General features: G+C 34.8%; 1 protein-coding gene across 5 annotated transcripts in view; it reads right to left on the minus strand.

The window, feature by feature from the left end:
- Positions 1-26,574, minus strand: part of CEP85L (centrosomal protein 85 like) — a 218,189-nt gene that overhangs the window by 45,951 nt on the left and 145,664 nt on the right. For all 5 annotated transcript variants that reach the window (XM_073893851.1, XM_073893849.1, XM_025864817.2 and 2 more), the window contains 2 exons: positions 23,726-23,847; positions 13,227-13,344 (listed from right to left, as the gene is read on the minus strand). In XM_073893851.1, coding sequence (XP_073749952.1) covers positions 13,227-13,344; positions 23,726-23,847 — 240 coding nt within the window. The remainder of the gene's footprint in view (positions 1-13,226; positions 13,345-23,725; positions 23,848-26,574) is intronic.

A 26,574-nucleotide genomic window follows, 5' to 3' on the forward strand; every position in this document is an offset into this window, starting at 1 on the left:
CTTAAGAAACTAGACACAGAAAAACAAATTAAATCCAAAGTAGGTAGAAAAAAAGAGTAAGAGAGCAGAAATCTACGAAATTGAAAACAGAAAATCAACAGAGAAAATCAAAACACCAAAAGTTCATTCTGGAAAAGATCTATAAAAATCAATAACCTCCTAGTCAGGCTAACTAAGAAAAAAGAGAGATGACACAAATTTATTAATATCAGAAGTTAAAAGGGAATATCACTACAGATCCTGTGGACATTAAAAATATAATAAAGGAATATTATGAACAACTTTATGCCCACACATTTGATGACCTAGATGAAATGGACTAATTTCTTGAAAAACACAATCTGCTAAAACCCATGCAAGAAGAAATAGATAATCTGAATAGGCCTATATTTATTAAAGAAATTGAATTAATAATTAACAGTCTTCCAAAATGGAACGCACCAGGCTTAGATGGGTTTACTCGTGAATTCTACCAAACATTTAAGGAGGAAATTATACTGACTTTCTACAATCTCTTCCAGACACAGAAGCAGAGGGAATACTTCCTAACTCATTCAACGAGGCTACACTTACCCTAATACCAAATGAGACAAAGACATTACAAGAAAAGAAAATTACAGGGGTACCTGGCTGGCTCCTTTGGAAGAGAATGTGACTCTTGACCTTGGGGTTGTAAGTTCAAACCCCACATTGGGTGTAGAGATTACTAAATTTTTTTTAATTAAGAAAAAAAAAGGAAACCACAGACTAAATATTTTACATAAGTAGACCCTGAAAAAAAAAAAGCAATTTGAGTCTAAGAATGTATAAAAAGAATTATTCACCATTACCAATTAAAATTTATCCCAGCAAGTCAGGCTGGTGTTCGACATTCAAAAATCAATTAATATAATCCATCACATCAACAGGCTACCAAGGAAAAACCATATGATCACATCAGTAAATGCATAAAAGGAATTTGACAAAATTCAACAGTTTATTCATGATAAAAACTCTGAGCAAACTTGAAATAGAGGCAAACTTACTAAACTTGATAAAGAACATCTACAAAAAACCTACAGCTAACAGAAGAATTAATGGTAAAAAACTCGAAAGGTTCCTGCTAATATCAGGAACAAGGCAAGGATGTTCCTCCCACCATTGATTTTCCACACTGTATTGGAAGTCCTAGAGAATGCAGTAAGACAAGAGAAGGAAATAAAATGTATGCCAGTTGGGAAAAAAGAGTTTTTGTTCACAGATGACATGATCCCCTATATAGAAAATCACTGAAAACAGACCAAACAAAACAAAAACAAAAACAACTCCTGAAACTAATAAGCAATTATAGCAAGCCTATAAGAGACAAGGTTAATATATGAAAGTTCTTTCCCTGTATACCAGCAATAAACAAGTGAAATTTGAAATTAAAAACACACTGCCATTTACATGGGCACTCCAAAAAATGAAATAAGAATATAATAAAATACGTACAAGATGTATATAAGTAATAAAACTCTGATCAAAGACAGCAAAGAAGAACCAAATAAATGAGAGATATTCCATGTTCATAGATATACTCAATGCTGTCAAGATGTTAGGTTCTTCCTAGCTTAATCTACAGATTCAGTGCAATCTCAAGCAAAATCCCAGCCAGTTATTTGGTGGATAGCAACAAACTGATTCTAAAGTTTCTATGGAAAAACAAAAAACCCAGGATAGCCAATATAATACTGAAGGAGAAGAACAAAGATGGAGGACTGACATTACCTGACTTCAAAACTTAAAATAAACCTACAGTAACCTAGAGTGTGTGACACTGAGGAAACACCACACAAACAGGTCAATGGAACAAAATAGAAAGTCCAGGAATAGATCAACATAAATACAAGTCAACTGATCTTTTTGATAAAGGAACAAAGGCAGTACAATGGAACAAAGGAAGTCTTTTCAACAAATGATGCTGGAACAATGGGACATTCGACATGCAAGAAAATGAATCTAGACACAGGTTTTACACTCTTCACAAAAGTTAACTAAAAATGGACTATAGACCTAAATGCAAAATACAAAACTATAAAACCCCTAGAACACAGGAAAAAACCTAGAAGACTATGAATATGGCAATGACTTTTAGATACACTAGCAAAGGTATGATCCATAAAAGAAACAAATAAGCTGGATTTCATTAGAAATTTCTGCTCTGCAGAGACATTATCAAGAAAATGAGAAAATAGGTCACATATTGGCAGAAAATATTTGCAGAAGACACATCTGATAAAGGATTCGTATCCAAACTGTACAAAGAACTCCTAAAACCCAAAAATAAAAAATAAACAACACAATTAAAAATGGGAGAAAGACCTGAAAAGACACCTCACTGAAGAAAATATACAGATAGATGGCAAATAAGTATATGAAAAGATGTCCAACATCAAATGTCTTAAGGGAATTGCAAATTAAAACACCTAGCTACCTACCTCCACACACCTATCAGAATGGCCAAAATCCAAAACACTGACAACACCAAATGCTGGTGAGGATATGGAACAACAGAAACTTCCATTCATTGCTGGTGGGAATGTAAGTAATATAGGCACTTTGAAAGATAGTTTGGCAGTGAGTTAAAAACTAAAAATTCTCTTACCATATGATCTAGCAATTGTGTTCCTTGGTATTTACCCAAATGAACAGAAAGCATGCTACACAAAAAGCTTCACATGGAAGTTTAGCAGCTTTATTCATATTTGCCAAAACTTGAAAATAACTAAAATTTCCTTCAGTAGGTGAAAAGGTAAACTGTGGTACATCTAGATAATGGAATATTATTCAGCACTAAAAAGACGTAAGCTATCAATATGTGAAAAGACATAGAGGAGGGGCGCCTGGGTGGCTCAGTTGGTTAAGCATCTGCCTATGGCTCAGGTCATGATCCCAGGGACCTGGGATTGAGCCCTGCATTGAGCTCCCTGCTCAGCAAGGGAGTCTGCTTCTCCTTCTCCCTCTCCCCTCCCCCTCTGTTCATGCTCTGTCTCTTTCTCTCTCAAATGAAATCTTACAAAAAAAAAAAAAAGACATAGAAGAAATTTAAATGTATATTATGAAGTGAAAGAAACCATCATGTAAAGCTACATACTGTATGATTCCAACTATATCACACTCTGGAAGAGGCAAAACTATGGAGACAATAAAAAGACTGGTTGCCAGGGGCTACGAGAGAGGAGGGAATGAACAGGCAGACCACAGATTTTTAGAGTAGTGAAACTATTCTGTATGATACTACAATGATGGATATAGGTCATTATACATTTGTCCAAACTCGTAGAATTGTAACACCAAGTGTGAACCTCAATCTGAACTATGGCCTTTGGGTGATAATGATGTGTCAATATAGGTTCAACAGTAACAAAAATACCCTGTGATACAGGATGTCAACAGTGAAGAAGGCTGTAGGTGTGTGGCAGCGTAGGATGTATGAGAACTCTCTGTACATTCTACCCAAATCTGCTGTGAACCTAAAACTGCTCTAAAATATAAAATTCATTAATTTTACAAGTAAGTTAATACAGGTGTTTCTAGGACTAAGAAATATACACATTTCTGGAAAACCATTCAAAAATCAAGCACTGAAAATAGTAGGGCTTAAAGGAAAAATAAAAACAAGAATAGTCCACTCAAAGCCTATGCAACTTAAACCAGATTACTAATCAAAACAGTAACTGAGAAGAGCTCAACATGTTGGGCAGGCAGTCACAGTTAATATTAAACAACCACATGCACAGAAACTGTCAAAATGCTGGTGTCACTTTAATTAGAGCAGGTCTGGTGGGTGTTGAGATGATATAGGTAGAACTCTGCAATACAGGGACAACCATTCAGGTGGGTAGGAGGCAACACAACCTGCCGTGAACCCAAACCACTAAAAGAGGGAGTCCATTTCTCAAGGCAGTACGGTACTCTTAGAATTTTCTGAAAATGAAGCTTGAAGAGGCTTCTGCTGCCAGTGCAGTAGGTGAGCCTAGGCCTTTTCTGCAGCCTGCCAAAGATTCTAATTTAACTCCCACTATTCTAACTCCCGTTGCCTGGAAAGACAAAACAAAAACCACATCCAAACCAGTGAGACTTGAAAACTATACTGACAACATTCTATCTACCACTTGTGTTTGGGCAAATCTGTACAACAGAAAAGTGTTTCATAGCAAGACATGCTGTAGAACTTGTAGATGAAATTAAGCAGACAGAAAGAGAAAGGTCTGAAGCCAGAACTGCTTTAAGCCTTTAAATTGCTTTTCCAGGCTCTGAGTGTCCCACAACCACTCAATCTGTGAAGCCTGTCTTCCCTTCATTTCTATGACAATACTGCCCCCACCTACCCCTGCTATCCCCTTTGCCGGTTATGCTCTTTTACTGCCTTCTAAAATACAGCCAGTACCCGTCTTTACTTCTGGGTCCCATTTTCTTCACTCCCTGGAACCCATGATCATGCCCAAGCTTCAACAACCACCCAGGTGGACTGACAAGTCCTAAATCTCTAATCTCCTCCTTAGACCTACCTCTGAATATCAGCCTCATTCTTCACCTCTGTCCCAAATTTACAATATATAAGCTTAACTCATTATTTTTCTCCTCTAAACTTATTCCTCATGTAGTCATCTCTATCCTAGTCTTTGACAATATAAACCAATCAATTTTGTCCATCTGAAACTAGGCCATTCTTTAACTCATTGAAGTCATTAAATCAAGCCCATGCTTGGGTCACACAGATGTTTAATAAATATTCTTCCTCTTGTCATGACCAACACTGTTTTAAAATTCAGGTGTTCATTTAAGTTTTAGACTATTGAGATAGCCTCCTGACTGGTTTCTGCCTCAATACCGACCTTAAATCCATTATGCCACTGGGGTAACCAAACTAGGATACTTTGGAGAGTAAAAGAGGGTGCTATTAATCCTTATGCTAGTACCTTCTGCTAGGCATTAACTGGAACTGTACCTAAACTTGGGACAAATGGGTGCTTTACTTTACGAGCCTTTGCTATAATTGACCCCTGCTTACGTCTTTAACCACATCTCTTACCACTACTCTCCTCTCATATTGCACTTCATCCATACACAATAATTTGTTGTTTTCCAAATGCATTATTTCCTATTAAAAGTGTCTGCCTTCGGCTCAGGTCATGATCCCAGGGTCCTGGGATCTAGCCCCGCATCGGGCTCCTTGCTCTGCAGGGAGCCCGCTTCTCCCTCTCCTCCCTACTTGGACTCTCTGTCTCTCCTTCTCTCTCAAATAAATAAAATCTTAAAAAAAAAAGTTGTGCATAAAAAATTAATTATTCATATATCCAAGGTAAAAATTCCTTTGCTATTATTCTCCAAAGAAATTGAAGAAACAACTCTAAAATTTGTGTGGAATCACAAAAGACCCCAAATAGCCAAAGCAATTCTGAGAAGAGCCAAAGCAATCCTGAGAAACAAAGGGATAAAAAATTAAAGCCAGAGGTATCATGCTTCTGGATTTCAAACTATATTAAAAAGCCATAGCAATAAAAACACGTATGGTATGGCACAAAAAAGACACATCAACCAATGGAATGGAGCAGAGAGGCCAGAATTAAATCCTGGGATATACAGTCAACTTATATTTGACAAGGGAGCCAAGAATACCCAATAAGGAAAAGATAGTCTCTTTAACAAATGTGCTGGGTAAACTGTGGAAACACATGCAGAACAATGAAATTCAGCCCCTATCTCACACCACTCACAAAAATTAACTTGAAATGGATTGAAGACTTAGAAGCTCTGATACCATAACACTCCAAGAATGAAACACAGGGGAAAAAAAACTCATCAATATTGGTCTCAGCATTGACTTGTTTTTTGGACATGACACCAAAAGCACAAACAACAAGAGCAAAAATCAACAAAGGAAGTACATCAAACTCAAATGCTTCTGCACAGAAGATCTAGTAATTAACAAAATGAAAAAACAACCTATAGAATAAGAAAATATTTCAGGAAATCATATATCAGAAAAGAATTAACATCCAAAATATATAAGAACTCAAAAAATAAACAGTCCAATTAAAAATTGGGCAAAGGAACTAAATAGATATTTTTCCAAAGACGACATCAAAATGGCTAACAGACACATGGGAAGATGTTCCACATCATTAATCATCAGGAAAATGCAAATCAAAACCACAATGAGCTATACCCTGTCACACCTGTTAATATGACTATCATCAAGAAGACAAGAAATAACAGATGCTGGCAAGGATGTGGTGAAAAAGGAACCCTTACACAGCACTGGTGGGAATGTAAATTGGTCCAGCCACTATGGACCAATAAAATATATCTACCATACAATCCAGCAATCCCATTTCTGGGTATATTCCCAAAGGAAATGCAAACAGGATATTTAAAAAAAATTTATTTATTTATTTGAGAGAGAGCGAGAGAGAGTGCACAAGAGGGCGGACGGTCAGAGGGAGAAACAGACTACCCGCTGAGCTGGGAGCCCGATGCAGGACTTGATCCTGGGACTCCATGATCATGACCTGAGTCAAAGGCAGATGCTTAACCAAATGAGCCACAGGCACTCCGCAAACAGGATTTTGACAAGATACAGACCCTGCCATGTCTATCACAGCATTATTCATAATAGCTAGACAACCCATATGCCCATGAGTGGATAAAATGATATGGTAGGTATACACAATGGAATATTATCCAGCCATGAAAAGGAAGATATCCTACCATTTGTGATGACATGATTGGACCTTAAGCACATTACATTAAGCAATATAAGTCAGAGAGAGAAAGAGAAATACTGTAGGATATCACTTATATTTAGAATCTAAAAAAGTTAAACCTGTAAAAAGCAGAGCAAAATGGTGGTTACCAAAGGATGGGAGGTGGGGAGTTGGAGACCAGAGCAATAGTATATAAGGGTACAAACTTGTAAGGAGTAGTAAATAAGCCACAGAAATTTCATGCACAGTATAATGAATATAAACAATAATATACACTATAACTATTTAATGCAGTAAATATTACATTAGCAAACATATAAATGTGTTAAAGTAGCATGCTGTGTACACCTTAAATTTACATTACATGTCAAATTTATTCAATAAAAAAAGAAAAGCACTATTCACACACCCAAAATTTTTCATTTAAGAAGTACTTTATTATCATATTTGTTGTTCTTTTAAACCCTTGCTGTTTTTCAGCTCTCTATATCTATTGAAAAAAAGTTCATGTCCTATATTTATAATATCCATTTAGTACTTACGGTTTTCCTTGTATTCTCTTTTATTAATTGCCCTTATCTTTTGAAGTCTAATTTATCAACAATATTTTAACTTCCCACATAATTTGAAAATCCTTCAGCAGCCCCCTTTTCCACATCCCTCCAGCTATTTCTATTTGTCCTTGTAGACTGACTTGGAGAGCCCTCTACTGGCCTGATGCTGTGTCAAAAAAACATTTTCTTCAGCTTTCAAATACATATTAAGATACACATGCTTTTGGTAATATAATAATTGCATAATTCAAGCTAACCTATTATTCAGAAAAATAAAGTTACAAGGAGAAACTCCATGGTTCTATAAAACTGTTATCAAAGCAAATTATACTACTTACATAGTACAGAAATAGCACTTCTAAATAACTGTACACTATTAATCTCAGTACCATACAGCCTTACTATTATGTGATAGAGCTAACAGATGAGATCACATTGTAATGAGATATTCTGATGTGTTAGTAACAGAAGTATGGTAAGCAAGCTGGAATCTCTGCTAAATGCTTCTGCCTCAAGTTAAGTCTGAAGATGAGTTGGTCTTCAATATTTCCTGACTTTACCAATTCCTTTAATACATAAAAACAAGTTTGAAAATATAACGGGGGAAAAAAATCCACTTAAATTCCAGAAATAGACAAAAAAACTTTCACAAATCAAACTATACCCTGCCATAAAGTTATTAGTCCTCACTTTTGATCCCAATAAAAATGCCAATAGTTTTTAATGTTTTTGAAATAAACAAGCCAGATATAAAGTCTATATAGAAAAACATACAAACAAGTTGTAAGAAAAATTCTTAGAGAGAATAATACTGGGGAAAGTCACCCTTTGAGCCATATAAATTTTGTTATAGGGCCTTATATACCAGTGTGCCCATTAGACTGTGTTCCCATTAGACTGTACCCTCAGTGGCAAAACCAACCTCATTCCCATTTCTATTCCTTGCACCCAGACATTGCCTTACCCACAGTGAACACAAATTTTGAAGGAATGGGTAAATATGTTTATCTATATGGTCTCTCCCTCTGTAGTCTGAGGTCGATGAAGGTAGGAACTATTCTTCAACATTGTGACCTCATAACTTAACACAGTGTATGTTTAGTAATTATTCTCTTAAATGGGTTCATTAGTGAAGATAGGACTTATTTATAAAATACTCATTAGAAGTAGAGAGACTTCATAGTGGAAAATAATGGATACAGGAAAAAAATAGAAAGAAATTATGACAAATTCAGAAAATGTATTTTCAAATCAAATTATAGACAAAAAGCTAATTTCTTGGGCGCCTGGGTGGCTCAGTTGGTTAAGCGACTGCCTTCGGCTCCGGTCATGATCCTGGAGTCCCGGGATCGAGTCCCACATCGGGCTCCCTGCTCAGCAGGAAGTCTGCTTCTCCCTCTGACCCTTTCCCCTCTCATGCTCTCTATCTCATTCTCTCTCTCAAATAAATAAATAAAATCTTAAAAAAAAAAAAGCTAATTTCTTTTATATATAAAGGGCTCATAAAATTAATAAGCAAAAAACCAATACCTAAAAGAAAAAAAACAAAGTATCGATATGAAATGACGTTTCACAAAAAAGAAATACAAATGGGACTTAAAAATATAAAAAGAAATTCAACATCACTCAGGAGAAAAACATATTAAAACCATATGAAGAAAACAAGAATGATCTCAAATCAACAACCTAACTTTACAACCTAGGGCTGGAAGAAGAGAATAAACTAAACCCAAAACTATCAGAAAGAATGAAATAATAAAGATTCAAACAGTGATAAATGAAAGAGAATATAAAAACAAGAGAGAAAATTAATGAAACCAAAATTTGGTTCTCTGAAAAAATCAACAAAATTGGTAAACCTTTACCTAGATGAAATAAGGGGAAAGACCCTAATTACTAAAATCAGAAATGAAAATAATGACATTAACTATCGATTCTACAGACATAAAAAAGCTTATAAGAGTACTGTGAACAATTAACTGTATGCCAACAAATTGGATAAACCAGATGCAATGGACAAATTCCTAAAAACATAAAGCCTTCTTTCAAGACTAAATCATGAAGAAATAGAAAATCTGAACAGACCTATCTATTAAAAGAGATTGAATCAGTAATCAAAGATCTCCCCGCCCCACAACCCACACACACAAAGCCCTAGACCCGTGGACCTGATGGCTTCACTGGTGAATTCTACCAAACATGTAAAAAAAGAACACCAATCCCTTTCAAACTTCTCTAAACACTGAAAGAGAAGAAACTACACTTCCTAAGTCATTCTGTGAAGCCAGCATTATTTTGATACCAAAGCCAGACAAAGACACTACAAGAAAACTACAGACCAATATCTTTGATGCAAAAATCCTCAACACAATATTAACAAACTGAATTCAGCACTATATTAAAAGGATTCTAATCTATGACCAAGTAGGATTTATTCCTGGAATGCAAGTATGGTTCAGCATATCAAAACTGATCAGTGTAATATACCACATTAACAGAATAAAGGGAAAAAAACCCACAATCATCTCAAGTGATGTTGAAAAAGTGTATGACAAAATTCAACATCCTTCGGTGATTAAAACACAAAAAAACTAGGAACAGAAGGAAACTACCTCAACATAATAAAAGCTATATAGAAAAAACCCACAGCAAACATTACACTCAATGGTGAAAGACTGAAAGCTTTTCCTCTAAGATCAGGAACTAGGCAAGGATTCCCATTTTCACTTCTATTTAACAAAATACTGGAAGCTATAGCCAGAGCAATTAGGCAAGGAAAAGAAATACAAGACATCTAAATGGAAAGGAAGACATGAAATGTTCTCTGTTCAGGTGATATAATCTTGTATGTAGAAAATCCTAAAAATTGCACAAAAAGCCTGTTAGAGCTACTGAATAAATTCAATAAAATACTAGGATACAAAGTCAACACACAAAAGTTTATTGCATTTCTTTGCACTAACAATGAACAATCTGAAAAGGAAATTATGAAAACAATCCTATTTACAACAGTATCAAAAAGAATAAAATACTTAGGAATTAACCAAGGAGGTAAAAGACTTGTATAACAAAAAACTACAAAATACTGCTGAAAGAAAGTGAAGACATAAATAAATGGAAACACATCCCATGTTCTTAATATTGTTAAGATGTTAATACTATTCAAAGTGATCTACAGGTTCAATGCAATCCCTACCAAAATCACATTTTTTTTTTAAGAAAGAGAAAAACCCACCCTAAAATTCATATAGAATCTCAAGGGACCACAAACAGCTTAAACAACCTTAGAAGGTAGAACAAAGCTGGGGGACTCATACGTCTGGATTTCAAAACAGTGTGGTACTTACTGGATAACAAAAGACATATATAAACCAATGGAATGGAATCCAGAGCCCAGAAATAAATCCTGGCATACATGGTCAAATGATTTTTAACAAGGTGCCAAGACCATTCAATGTGCAAGTCTTTTCAACAAATAGTGCTGGGAAAACAGGATTATGCATATGCCAAAGAATGAAGCTGAAGCCTTACCTAATAACATATAGAAAAACTAACTAAAAAATGATCAAAGACCTAAACATAAGACCCAAAACTATAAAACTCCTCAAAGAAAACATGTGGCAAAAGCTTCATGACATTGAATTTGGCAATGAGTTCTTGGATATGACACCAAAGGCATAGGCAATAAAAGAAAAATTAAACAAACTGGACTTGAAAAATTAAAAATTTTGTGCATGAAAAGAGAAAATAGCCAATCAATAGAATGGGAAAAAATACTCACAAATCATATATTTGATAAGGGGTTCATATCTAGAATATATAGAGAATTTTTAAAACTCAACAAAAAACAACCAATTCAAAAACGGACCAAAGACTTGAAAAGATATTTTTCCTAAGATATACAAATAGCCAATAAGCCATAAAAAGATGCTCACATCATTAGTCATTAAGGAAATGCAAACCAAAACTACAATGAAATACTACCTCATATCCATTGGGATGGCTACTATCAAAAATAAAAAAATAACAAGTGTTGGTGACAATGTGGAGAAACTAGAACCCCTGTACACCAAAATGGCACAGCCACTGTGGAAAACAGTATGGTGCTTCCTCAAAAAATTAAAAGTAGAATTACTATATGATCCAGCAATTCCACTTCTGGATATATACTCAAAAAAATTGAAAGCAGGGTCTGTAACGGATATTTATAAACCTATATTCAAATAAATATAAAAAATGTTCACAGCAGCATTATTCACTATAGCGAATATGTGGAAGCAAACAGGGCCCCTGGGTGGCTCAGTCAGTTAAGCATCTGCCTTCAGCTCAGGTCACGACCTCCAGGTCCTGGGATTGGCCCCTGCATTGGGCTCCCCACTCAGAGGGGAGTCTGCTTTTCCCTCTCCCTCTGCCCTTCCCCCCCTGCTCGTGCACTCTCTCCCTCTCTAATAAATAAATAAAATCTTTAAAAAAATGTGGAAGCAAACAAAGTGTCTGTCAACAGATGAATGGATAAAACAAAATGTGGTATACACACATAATGGAATATTATTCAGCCTTAAAAAGGAAGGAAATTCTGACACACGCTATGGCATGGATGAACCTTGAGGAAACTATGCTAAGTGAAACAGGCCAGTCACAAAAAGACAAATACTGTATGCTTTATTTAACATGAGATTTTAGAGTAATTAAAATCATAGAGAATGAAAGTAGAACAGTAGCTGCCAGGGGTTGGGAAGGCGAATGGGGTGTTACTGTTTAATGGGTACAAAGTTTTAGTTTTATAAGACATAAAGAGGTATGGAAATGGATGGTGGTGATGGTTGCACAATATTATAAATGTATTTGACACCACTGAAATGTATACTTAAAAATGGTTAAGTTGAAAAAAAATGGTTAAGATGGTAGATTTTATATGTGTTTTACACAATTTTAAATTTTTTAAAAAATCATGGAGAACTCCCCACCCTACCCTATGTAAGAGAACGGCAAAAATCTCAGTTTGATAACACAATAGCAATTTGATAATGTCAATAAAAATGACCAGTCATACAACACCTGTAAATTTCACTTGAGAATTTAACTTACAAAAATACTTGCATATGAGCAAAACAATGTTTATAAAAGGTTATTCTTCACAGTATTATTCATAGTAGCCCTAAACTAGAAACAACCCAAATTCTGACTAGTAGGGACAAGATGAATAAATTATGCTATCGCCACAAAACAGGAAATCAGTCAGCTATAAAAGCAAAAGGAAGGGATGCTATCTTTGTAAAGATATAGAAATAATCACTGTATTTGTTTAACTGAAGTACAGTTGACACACATTACATTAGTTTCAGGGGTACAAGACTGTGATTCAACAAGTCTGTATGTTATGCTGTGCTCACCACAAGTGTAGCTGCCATCTGTCATACATTATTACAGTACCATTGACTGCATTCCCTATCCTGCACCTTTCATCTCCCAAGACTTATTCACTCCATAACAGGAAGCCTGTACTTCCCACTCCCCTTCACCTATTCTGCCCATTCCCCCAGGCAACCATCAGCTTGTTCTCTGTATTTATGAGTCTGTTTCTGCTTTTATAATCACTGTATTTTAAATAATTTTATGTAATGTAAAGGGAAAAAAGGTGCTGGATAATGTATATATTTTGATACTTTTTGTGAAGATACAGGGATAAAATACATTTATATCTGCTAGTGATATACATCAATTCTGGAAGGATACACTAGAAACTGATAACAGTAATTCCTTATGTGTGTGGGGACGGGATATGAACTGGACATTTGGAAAACAGTTCTTGGACATCTTTTACTATGTATATAAATATGAACCATGTGAATGGATTAAAAAGCATCCTAATCTTGCAAGCTAATTATATAATTAACACATGCTTTATTAATAAAACAACTACAAAATTCTTATATCTTACCTGCAAACCAGCCACATAAGAATCTTCGCAGTTTACATAATGTCCTAACATGGCATGTTGTGCCCGTAATTCATTATCCCTTATCCTCTCATGTAGGTGGGTAATCTGTTGCTTCTGCCTGCAAAACATAAATTGAGGTGACATTATAAAGAATATGCTTTTCTAAGGGACTGTTAAAAGCAGAATTTTAAGTATCCTAAAAATCTGATATAAGAGTTAAAAGTATTATCAACCTTAACATTCATAACAGGGAATTTTTAAAAACCACAGTACAATGAGTTATGTGGACCACAGAAAAAGTTTATAATGTAGAATACTTCTGACATTTTATAAAATATAATCTTTAGTAGACTACTCTTCTTAGATAGTAACAAAGTCATGTTTTGCTTGCTTTCTTCTTGTTACCTAATATAATAAATGTTATGTCCTCAGTTTGGAATGCCTTTACCTTAAAATCCATTTTCATTCATACAAATTCTGTTTAATACTTAAACACTGTCATTTCTGAGAATCTCACTGTCAGGGATGAAAGGTATTTTCATAAATATCATCTAGCCCAAATGCTATTATTCTATGCCTGCATCTTCTCAACAACATCCTAGAGGTTACACAGTCTACACATAACCATCACCAATGATGGAGAACTCACTTGGTGACAGATTTAGATCTTTGGATAGCTCAGACATTTCACTTTAACATAACTTCATGTTGGAAACAGACACCATGAAGTTCTAATCTTTCCTCAGCAGCTCATTGCTTACTTTAATCAAGTTATTGAACTTCTGTGTTTATGTATCCTTTATACAGCTGACACCTGAATAATGTGGGGAATGTACAGGTACTGACCCCTGACCCCCTGCCCAGCCACACAGTTGAAAATCTGCATATAATATTTGACTCCCCAAATTTAACTACTAATAACCTACTGCTGACTGGAAGCCTTACTAATAATGTAAACAGTTGACTAACATTTTTGTACGCTTTATGTATTATATACTGTATTCTTACAATAAAGCTAGAGAAAATGTTAAGAAAATCATAAGGAACAGAAAATAAATTTATAGTTCTGCATTTTTTGGAAAAAATCCACATATAAGTGGACCCATGTAGTTCAAACCTGTGTTGTTCAGGGTCAACTGTATTTGAAAACTTATGTACCAGGCATCAGGTTAAGAGCTTTATATGTAATCTTTATATGTAATATGTAATTTATATAAGAGCTTTATTGCTAATCTTCCAAACTTTAATACAAGTCTCATAATAAGGTTATGAGGAAGAAAGAGCTTTTAAGAAAAAGTATGTGGGTAAACAAATAGCTCGGTATTTTCCAAAATTACTTACAAAGTAACTTTTGGAGCAAGTTAGGTTATATGTTTTAGACTGTATCAGAGAGCTTACTCTATTCAGAGCCATTTAATTTTTTAGATACACCATCCTTTAAGAAAATTCACATAGAAAACATCAAATAGTTAATAAATAGTTAATAGTTAATAATAGTTAATAAATTGTCAATTGAAAGTGAACCAGAACTGGTACAGATGATAGAATCAACAGACAAAGACTCTAAATTGGTTATTACAACTGTTTTCATATGTTCAAAAAACTAGATCGATTATGTTAAGTAAAGACATGGAAAACATAAATATTATCCTGAATGGGATTAAAAGCAGATTAGAATTTGCAGATTAGTGAATTCAAAGACATAGCAATAAAAACTATCCAGAAAGAAATAGAGAAAAAAGACAAATGAAAAAAACTCAAGCCCATCAGTGAGCTGTGGGATTTCTTTGAGACTGAACATACATGTAATTAGAATCCCTAAAGTGGGGAGGGAGGGACAAATATTTTGTAGAAAACTGGCCAATATGCTTCCAAACTTGATGAGAACTATATACCCACAGATCTAAGAAGACCAGAGTACCCCAAGGACAAGTAACATGAAGAAAACTAAACCAAGGAACATCTTAATCAAATGGCTTAACATTGGTGATAAAGAGAAAATCCTAAAAGTAGTCAGAGAACAAAAGATAAACTCATTCAGAGAGAAAAAGGTAAACAAAATAGCAGATGTCTCATCTGAAATAATGCAAACAAGAAGACAGTACTTTAAAGTATTACATTAAAGTACTAAAATTTAAAAGCTATCAATCTAGCGAATTTTTTTTTACTCAAGGTAAATTTAAAGCAAAATAACAACTATCAACCTAGATCCTTCACCTAATGAAAATATCAAAGACAGAGGTGAAACAGGCTTTTTTGAAAACTTGAAAGCTGAAAGAATCTATCACAGCACACTTCAGCTACAAAGAATGATAAAGGAACACCTCCAGGCAAAAGGAAAATACCAAATGAAAACCTGGATCTACACAAAAGAAAGAAGAGCACCAAAAATGATAACTACATGGACAAATATGTTACCGTTATTATTTAAATCTCTTTAAAAGATAAATAGACTGTGTAAAGCAAACACACCAACAAAGCCACAATGTACTGTGGGGTTTATATAGTCTTTGTAGAAGTAAAATGTATGACAAAATAGCTCACAGACTGGGAGAAGAAAACTGGAAGTATATTTTCATAAGATTCACTCTTTTTTTTTTTTCTGGAATGTATTCTTGACTTGCTCCACGTTTCCTAAGATTCTTATGTTGTACATGAAGCAGTATAGTAATATGATACTGCTTAAGGGTAGACTACTGCACTTTAAAGATGTATATTATAAACTCTACAGCAACCACTAGAATAACTCAAAAAAGAGTTATAGCAAATTAAGCCAACAAAGGACATAAAGGGAATTATTCAAAAAAACACTCAACTAATTCAAGAGAAAAAAAGGGGGAACAAAACAGATGGCACAATCAGAAAACAAACAGCAAGATGGGAGATTTAAACTCGAACATACCAATAATCACAAAATGTAACTGGTCTAAATAACTCCAGTTAAAAAGCAGACACTGTTAGAATGGATAAAAAGAAAGATTCAACTATATGCTACCTACAAAAACAAAACAAAACAAACAAAAACCACTTTAAATATAATGACACAGTTCTGCAAACCTTACTCCTAAAACCAGTTAGATCTAGAAGACTTATAATTGCTGATTATTTTTTTTAAGTGAAGTGTAAATGACATATTAGTTTCAGGTGTGTAACAATGATTGTATATAACATAATGATGTGTGTATGTTGTGAAATGATCTCCTCAAGAAGCCTAGTTAATATCATCTTATTATATTTCTTGAACATTATTGGTTTATGCGAGTTTTCCATTCCTTTTTGAGTCAATTTTGCTATTCCTTTAAAATTACTCATTTTCTTTTATGTGTTCAGATTTATTGATATAAGTTTCTAACAATGATTTAAAACCTCTCTCTATAATTATGTTGCTTTTTATTCCTAAAATTTTGAGTCTATCTCTTTTTCCCTGATTAGTAGAACTAGAGATTTATCCATTTGATTAATTTCTGCCCTTAGTTTTATTATTTCCTTTGTTCTCTTTTATGTTTACTATTCTTTTACTGGCCTTCTTAGGTTAAACATTTAAAATCACTGGCTTTCCTCCTTTCCTTCCTTCCTCTTCCCTACTTTTCTTAATAAAAGAAGAAAAAGACATGAGAAATTGTGATAGAGTCGAACATATTATATTTGCAGTCCTAGTAGAAACAGAAATACAATATTGGAAGAGATAAAGACCAAGGATTTTCCAAAACTGATGAAAAACATCAAACTGGAATCAAGAAGTACTTCAATCCCCAAGAATACCGAATATGATGAAAACCACACATAGGCCCATTACAGTAAAACTGCTGAGAACAAATGGAAAAAATACCTAAATCCAAAAAATAACAGAGTGCATTCAATCTGGCAGCAATAAGACTTGTGGATGACTTCTTAAGAGAAACCAGAGACAATGGAATAATATCTTCAGAGTGCTGAAAGAAAATAACTGCCAATCAGGAAGTATATATCAGCCAAAAATATTTTACAAACAAAGGTGATACACACAGTAGACAAGAGATGGAAACAACCTAAATGTCCATCTACCAATAAATGGATGAAGAAAAATATCATATATACATACAATGAACTATTACTCAGTTTAAAAAAACAGAAGAAAATTCTGTCATAGGCTACAACATGGATGAACATTTAAGACATTACACTAGGTGCAATAAGCAGTCATAACGGGACAAATACTGCATGATTCCACTTTTATGAGGATTTGATGGGGTTTAGGACATGCCACCCCCAAATACGGCACCTTGGCATATTGAGTGTTTTAAGGCACAGGAGTTTAAGAAAATGGCAAAAGCAGAAAGGTCACTGTGACCTCCTCCTCACCCTTGCCCTTCTTCCATAAACAGGTCACAAAAATCTCAAGCGGAGAGTGCCTCCCTAAACCAGAGGGTTTAGGGAAAGGTGCATCCCTATCTCTGAAGACTAAAGGACACAAAGAAGAATCCTACCAAGCAAGCCTTGCTAAATTTCCCCCAGTTTACTATACAATTACCTCATACTCCTTAAACTAGCATATTGCCCCCATGACTGTCCATTCTTCAACAAGCCTACTTGGGGTTTTTACTTCCCCATAAAGGCTCCTGAGTCACATAAAAAACTTGTATTAAATAAATCTGTATGCTTTTCTATTGTTAATCTGTCTTTGTGAGTTTAATTCCCAGATCCAGCAAAGGAACCCTAAAGGGCCGAGACTGAGGAAAACATTTTCCTATCCTACAATACTAAAAAAAAAAAGAGAGAGAGAAAAAGTGGTCAAGCTTATAGAAGCAGAAAGTAGAATGATGGTTTCCATGGGCTGGAGTAAGGAGGAAATGAGTTGTTATTGAATGGGTACAGAATTTCAGTCATGCAAATTGAAAAAATTCTAGAGATCTAATGTAAAAAAAAATATGCATAAAGCTAAAACTGTACTGCATATTTAAAGATGTGTTAAGAGGATAGGTTTCATGTTATGTGATTGTTTTCATCAAAGTTAAAAAAAAAAAAGAAAAGAAAGATGAGAGCTGGAGAAGCTTCTGGGTACCCACCGAGTGCCAGCCATTCCTTTTGCCCAGGAATTGACTGAAACAGATGGTGAGGTCCTGACCAGATTGGGGACTGTCACTACAACACAACAAGAAAGGAATCGAGAATACTTAACAAATATGGCCTTTATTAATCAGAAAATAGGTTTAAAAAATTAAGTCAAAACTGAAAAATCAAGGAGCTGCTACAAAACCTGTTACTAAAGGAGATACTGGACCTAGCCAGAACTGCAGTGATCCTGTCCCTGATCCAGTGAACAAGTAAGAACATGCACAGATTCAGTCTCTAGATGAGAAAAGACAAAAAAGCAAAAGCATGTATCTTTTGAGATAGGTTTAGAGCAGGTTCCTTTTGAGAAGGCTCCTTTCCTTTTATAATTAAGTTTGGTTTCTGAAAAGTTCCCATTGTGAGTTTTAATATCATTAATGGCTTTTAAAGCCATTATGGATATTACCACCAAATGAATTATGCTCAATAGCCATGTTAAATAATTTATCAGAAATGGTTATCAAAGAGACATCCCCCATGCATTACCAAAATAAAAAGTGAGAGGGGGGCTGAAATAAAGGCACAGGTGGCCAAAGGTCTAGGGTGGGAAGAGAAAGACCAATGAGATTTTATTCTTTTAATTTTCCATGTATTTCCTTTTTCCCCAAACTGTTTCAAAAGCGGGCACATAAAAGGAAAAACTTACAACCATGTCCCCTATTCCACATTTTCGAACTACTTCTAGTACTATAAACAAGGGATAAAACACAGTTTTGAAGAACCTATCTCCTCACCCTTAGCTTCCAAAATCAACTTTCACACATTTTGGGACAATACAAAATATGGCCCTGGGCTTTAATTTTGAAATGTAGTTCTAAATATACTTTGTCAGTATTTTTTAATTTGATGGAAAGAGGATGATTGTATTAAAGAAAAGGCAGGTGGGCCTGCCAACCAAAGCTAAGTATATTAACTTGAAAATACTCCCAAGGTATATTAAAAATGATTCTTATGCACTTATCTACAAATCTTAAGATTCTGTAAATAATGAAGAATCGATAATAAAGAATAATAAAGAAACAGCCTTTGTTCTTGGTTCCTGGGAAGGAGACTCTAAATCCTTGGGAGTGTTTGTTATTCCTAAACCCCCTGGAAGACATGCATTTATGCTAACGCAGCAACTCATGGGCCCTAGATAACAGCTTTAGGATGGGGACTATTCACCAAAAAACCAACCACATAACTAGGGGGTTGTGTGACTTTGAGCCAGTCCAACTTCCAGGGAAAGAAGGAGGCTGGAGAATGAGTTCAGTCATGTGGCCAATGATCCGATCAATCATGCCTACACAATGAAACTACAATAAAAATTCTGGGAACTAGCCAGATTTGCAACCAGTTGGTTAGAAGTGTGGGTGGCCTGGGGATGCCACCTTCAAACTGGCATCTGAAGTTATGCAGTCTTGTTGGGGACTATGTGCCCTTAAATCTATGGAGTCTGATGCTAACTTAAGGTATTTAGTGTTAAAAATGATTGCAATGCAGTAGATGGGACTGAAACAGAATATACAAGATTCCTGGAACAACACAGGTTTGAACTGCATAGATCCACTTACATGCAAATTTTTCCAATAAATATACTACAATACTATTAAATGTATTTTTCTTCCTTATGATTTTCTTAATAACATTTTCTTTTCTCTAGTTTGCTGTAAGAGTACAATATATAATACATACAACACACAATGTACGCATTGATTGACTATGTTATCAGTAAGGCTTCAGGTCAACAGTAGACTATCAGTACTTAAGTTTTGGGAAATAGGTAGTTATACATGGATTTTCAACTGTGCAGGGGGTCAGGATCCCTAACCCCCACGTTGTTCAATGATCAACTGTGGATTTAGAAATTCTAAAATACTATATACCTAGGTATAAACAACCAAAAAAAACTTAAGTAGAAATGAACTATTAAAACTGTACTTAAATGCTCAAATCAGCTGATAAAAATAATCAAATCTCACTTCAACACCTGTGATGGAAAATACCTACTCTTGCATTATGGGGTCCCTCTCAAAGTAAAAGGCATGTACTATAAATTGTGATGAACAAAATCTCACATGTTAATTGATCAAATCTCTAAGGCTGGAGTTTCAATAATTTTTAGTAACTATGGTATGCACATCTTGGCTTTGCTTTGAGAAATCTGATCATAAATCTTAGCTTAAAAAGCAATTAGAAGGACATTATGAATTCAATAAAAAAAAAGTATCCACACTATACCAAAGAACACAATACTAATTTTAAAAGCTTACTAGTATAATTACAATATGATTTTATTTTCAAGCGCAATTAAATAAGAAACATACATACTGCAAATTGCAATAACAAAATGAGAATTCCTCTCTATGCTGCCAGTGTCATTTACTAATAGCGTTAACTTACTATGTCATTGCAGAAGATACAAGGGGTTCCTCTCTGGATCAGTCTCAAGGGCACTGACTTACCCCTAAATTTTATCTGATCAATCCAGTAGCAAAAGCTAAGCAATTACAAAAGGCAAACTATTAAAAGAACTACTAGTACCAGTAACAGCACAGGTTAACCAGCAACCTTAACCTTTTTTCCATTAAAAATGAAGCTATTTCTGGAGTGAACGGTGGTGAGTACCTATTATGAGTAATGAAATGTATAAAAACAGTCTTTTCTGTGAGGGGGCTCAGTCTACTGAGGAAAGACAAGCACAGAAACATAACTATTATTTTACAAATCATGTATCTGTGGCTACTGTTTGCTATTGGTGCCGCCTATGCATTGGGCCCTATTAGGGCTTTTATATACATTCATTAATTTAATCCTCACTCTCTAAAACTTAGGTATAAGAAGGGCACTGCATAGATGAATGAGACTGGATAAAGAACTGCAAAATTGAGACACTTGAGTTATTCTGGATTATTTCCTTAGTATCCTTCTGCAGTATAAAAATTAGGAAATATATATTTTTAATAGATTATGTTGGTACTTATATGCATTTCTAACTAGCACAGACTGATTGTTTGTGTCCCACCACCAAATTTATATATTAAGTCCTAATGCCCAATGTGATGATATACAGCGGCTGGGGGCCTGTGGGAGGTGATTAGGTCAGGAGAGTGGAGCCCTCATGAATAGGATTAGTGCCTTTATAAAAGAGGCCCCAAGGAATTCCCTTGCCCCTTTTTACCATGTGAGGTTACAGCAAGAAAACAGCCATCTATGAAATAGGAAAAAGGCCCTCACCAGACAATAAGACTCGTGCCTTGATCTTGGAATTCTGTCTCCAGAACTGGGAGAAATAAATTTCTGTTGTTTATAAGCCACGCAGGCTATGGTATTTTCTTATAGCAACCCAAATTAACTAAGACACCTATTAACTTATACCAAATGGAATGGTAATTATAATGGTGTTCAAAAAATAATAAAAGCCAATTAATTCTAATTGTTTGAAAGAGAGTACATCCATATTAATAAAATCTTGAATTTCAGTCTGTTTAAAAAAGTATTAATTTCAAGTATGTACAGTGAATCAAATTCTAAGTGTACAAAATATATATCCATTGGGGTCTATATCCATACATAAAATTCACTTGTACTAGAAATATCTAATATTTTTAAATAGCTTTTTCATAAAATCAATCAAAAGTATCTTCTAGAATCTTCATTCATTTATTAAGTATATAAGTGACGCCAGAGAGGCAGATCCTCAAGAGGGAGGGCCTTAGGCCCATTGCCAACAGGATTCTTGATTTTGTGTGAGAAAAGAATTCAAGGGCAAGCCATTTAGGGAAAGGGGAAAAGATTTATTAAGTACAGAAATAAGAAAGCTTCTACTTCACGAAATAGTGGTCTCTCCTCCCAGGTGAGCAAGAAGACCTCCCCACCCTTTGCCTCTAATGAAGCATTTTCTTTTCTTTTTCTTTTTTTAAGATTTTATTTATTTATTTGACAGAGAGAGACAGTACAAGGAAGGGGAGCGGCAGAGGGACAGGGAGAACAAGGTTCCTCACTGAGCAGGGAGTCCAATGCAGGTCTCAATCCCAGGATGCTGGAATCATGAACTGAGCCAAAGGCAGACACTTAACTAACTAAGCCACCCAGGTGCCCCGCCCCTAACAAAGGATTTTATATATATATATATATATATGTATATAAATATATATATTTTTTTTTTTTAATTAGCTAACCACACAGGAAGGAGCTTACTCTTTAACTTTGGGCTTATCATTCATATTGGGCAATTAGTTTGTCCACTGTCTTAGAGTTTTGGAATTACCCACATGGAGCAATTTTAAGAATGTCCAGTATATGTGGCTTTTACTGCTGGACAGAGTGGGGTCTTGTGGTTTCCCATGAGTCAGATCTTGTGACTCTTTTCTTGGCTTGCTGATTTTTAGGTTAAGGGTCAGCCTAAAATCAAAATGGCTTTACTCTGGTCAACTTATCTCTCAAGTTCTTTCCTCCTGCCTCACAAATATCAAGCGTTAAGCATATACCATGTGCCAGGCTCTGTTCAAGATACTGGGAACATAGCAGAGAACAAAAAGTTCAGATGTCTGTGCTCTAGTTTATACTCCAGTAGTTCCTGCTTAATACTGGTAAATATTTAAGCAAAATCTTTTGAAATTTTGACTATTAAATACATTTAAATGTTTGAATTAGGATTTAATTTTAAGGCTAAAATGTCTACTACTTTATCCCATATAAGCACATGAAAATAAGCAGTAACTGGCATTAAGAAAAAAATGCCTCCTCAAATGAGTTCCCCATTACCATGATAGACAAGTTTAACTATCCCTAAAGTATGCATAAATTATGTAAAACCAATATATATCAAGGATAATAATAATTAAGTAATATTAACATTTATTGCTCAAAATAATCAGGAGACTGTCTATTAAGTATAAAAAAATTATTTCAGAGCTTTGGTACTCAAAAATACAAAATTCTTTGGTCTGTCCTCCAAAATTTCTAAAATGTTTATCTGTAGGTCATTTAATTTTAAACATTCATGATTTTCATAGTTTTTGCCTTCATCTAACTGACATACATTAGTTAAAGTATTAGCATTTTAAAGTACCTTTCCAATTTGATAATTTCCAAATGTAAAACAAAGATACAGCTTGTAGTTTTGATAATTCGTTAGCAATGCAGCTAACTTTCTACATGTAGAAAGACAGAAAGGAGATTCCAAATGAGTTACTCTAATGTAAACAGGAAGGTGGTAGAAAACAGAAAGATGGACCAACAGACCAACCCTCAGTCCTCATAGAGGATCTTAGGGGGTGGGATGAGGGAGGGACAGACATGAGACATCAATGTATTTGTAAGATTCTATTTCTTAAACTCTAAGTAGTGGATACAAAGGTATTTGTTTTCACAATCTATGTTTCTGTATGCCTGAAATATTTAGTAATTTAAAAAAACAGACTCACCGATCAATTACAATTTCTTTCTGTCTTAGCAGTCCTTCTTTTATTTTCAGCACTGATTCCCACTTACTGAAATCCTGATAGCTGGAAGGTGAATAACTTTGACGAGACGATCCGGTCAAAACCTGCACAAATATATTTATATTATAAGTATACTGAAAGTGTCTAAAGGGAATATTTCAATGATATCTAATATTTTCCTAATGATTTTCATTAAAAAAGGGAGAACTCTCCCTTTAATTTTTTTTTTTAAAGACTGTCTGAAATCACACTTGTGAATACAAAGTAACTTGAGGAATTTCAAAGAAGTTCTGAAGTAAAAGTACAAGTCTAATGAACTGGTGACAATAGAATATTTAATCTGGCTTATTATAACACTATAAATAAGATCTTATTATCTTGTGGAAACTTTCTGGAAATGAGAGATTAATCACTCACTGCCTAAGGAAGAACTACAATAAGAAAATGTTCCATGGTTAGACTAGACAAACATAGGAAAGGTTTCCATAAGGAAATAAAAATAGTACCTGTAGTATGCAGATTTCAAATTGTCATCCATCACATCACATTTATTTACATTAAACTTGCATAAGCAAAAATATTTTCACAAAATAGTAAACATATTTATAGAAAATATGACTTACACAGGTATAATCTGGGTGGGTGATTACTGGTCTCCAGTGTAAATTACATACATAACTTAGAAAAAAATCTGCTTAGAATTTAAGAGAAATTTCAAATATTTAAAACAAATCAACACTGATAAAAAACAATATGGCAGATATCCTCAAATTCCTATGACTGAAACAAAAAAAAGAAAACCTGAATTGACTAACAGTCATAGATTGAAAAGATATGTTGAAGTCCTAAGTCCCAAGTACCTCAAGATGTAACCTTCTTTGGGAACAGGGCCTTTACAGATAGAGTCAAGTTAAGATGAAGTCATTGGGGTGGGCCCTAATCCAGTATGACTGGTGTCCTATGTAAAGGGGAAATCTGACCACAAATACACGCAGAAGACGACTATGTAAAGAGATACAGAAAGAACACCATCTGAAATGAAAGCAGAGATAGTAGTGATGCGTCTACACACCAAGCAATACAAAAGATTGTCCAGGAAACCACTAGAAATGCAGCCTGGAACAGATTCTTCTTCACAAGCCTCAGAAGAAAACAACTCAGCCAACACCTTGATTTTGGACATCTAACTTCCAGAACTGTGAGACAATAAATTTCTGTTGTGTAAGCTACCCAAGTTTGTATCCTTTGTTATGGCAGCTGCAGGAAACTAATACAACTGTTAAGTCAAGTAGGAACATAAATTCCTTGGCAAGCTAAACAACCCTACAGAAACACTCCAAAGCAACTTTAGGAAAATTCAAATGGCAGTGATATTTTTATCCTTTGTCTTCCAAAGATGTTACTAGCAAGACCTACTTCTGAATAAACCACTAATTTTGTGACATCAACTAGTCCTGGATTAACCCCTTAAATTATGATTTTCAAGTAATACTAGGATAGGATGTTTCAGGCAGAAGTCAGACAAAACAAGATGAACAGACTAGGAAGGATAGAAACCAGGAGATAGCAGGGTACATAACTTGTCATATGCGCAGATATTTGGAGTGTAAGTGACATAGGGTTATAGGGGCAGCTTAGTCAGAGATCCTGTATCTGAATTTCACTTTTTCCTTTGCCTAACATACAACCCAGACTAATAATAAGCCATATGCCCTAGTAGAGATACGTTAGTTGCTACAGTAATGAAGTGTTTTTACTGTGGTTGGTAATTAGCTGTTGCCCAAACCCCCTGAGGGTCCTCTCCACTATTCAACAAATAAAGAGTTCTTGGCATTAAGAAAGGGCTTTCAAGATGCTTCATCCATAAATGGCATCCTTTCTGATTGCTTGGTTCCCTACACTGCATTAGTCAACCCTCCAAAATTTTCCTATCTCAATACTACCTACCAGCTTATATTTAGTTGGCAGAACTAGGATTCAAACCTGGGCACTCCAACAAAAGAGCATGTGCTCTTAAGTACCACACTGCGTCCACTATGGCCTAAATAAGGTATTCACAAAATTTCATATCATCACAAGAGCTGAAAACATTTTTTTAAGATCTTATTTATTTATTTGAGAGAGAAAAAGTGAGAGACAGAGTATGAGTGAAGGGGGAGGGGCAGAGAGAGAGAGGGAGAAGCAGACTCCCTGCTGAGCAGGGAGCCTGATACGGGGCTTGACCCCAGGTCCCCGGGATCATGACTGGAGCCAAAGGTAGATGCTTAACCGACTGAGCCACCCAGGCGCCCCTGAAAACATTTTTGAGTGTAACTGCTCTTAGGAGCTGAGAAAGGATTCAGCACCATAAATATTGCTGATATTATGAGAAAGTCTCTACTTACAGCAAATCCATGTTACTTAATGACTATCAATTTAGTGGGCAAGTCACTTGAAATTTATTTCGTCAAGTTATGGCTCAAACAGCAATTCATTAAAACTAGTAAAAGCTAATAAGCAAAATAAAAGACCATATCAACAATTCCAAAACTCAATGTAAGATTTGGAAATTATCAGAATGATTTGGTAAACCATTTGTGCTAGAATTTATAATACCAAATGTTTCATTTATTTGGTGACTAAAAGTGAATATACACTTTATATATATACTGAGTTATATATTGACTAATATCCTGATACCAGTTGACAGATATTTTAAATACTGGTTTTTGTATATGTTATCATGCCTAACAAAATACTTCTCAGATATTTTAAGGATCTATAGTCTCCTCTTCCCAATATCTAAAAAAGTTTCCTCCATTTCTAATTATCACACATCAGGAATGACTGAC

This window comes from Callorhinus ursinus, unplaced genomic scaffold (assembly GCF_003265705.2).
Source record: "Callorhinus ursinus isolate GAN/ISIS: 27379988/994484 unplaced genomic scaffold, GSC_fseal_2.0 scaffold6, whole genome shotgun sequence".
In the NCBI taxonomy this organism is placed as follows: domain Eukaryota; kingdom Metazoa; phylum Chordata; class Mammalia; order Carnivora; family Otariidae; genus Callorhinus; species Callorhinus ursinus.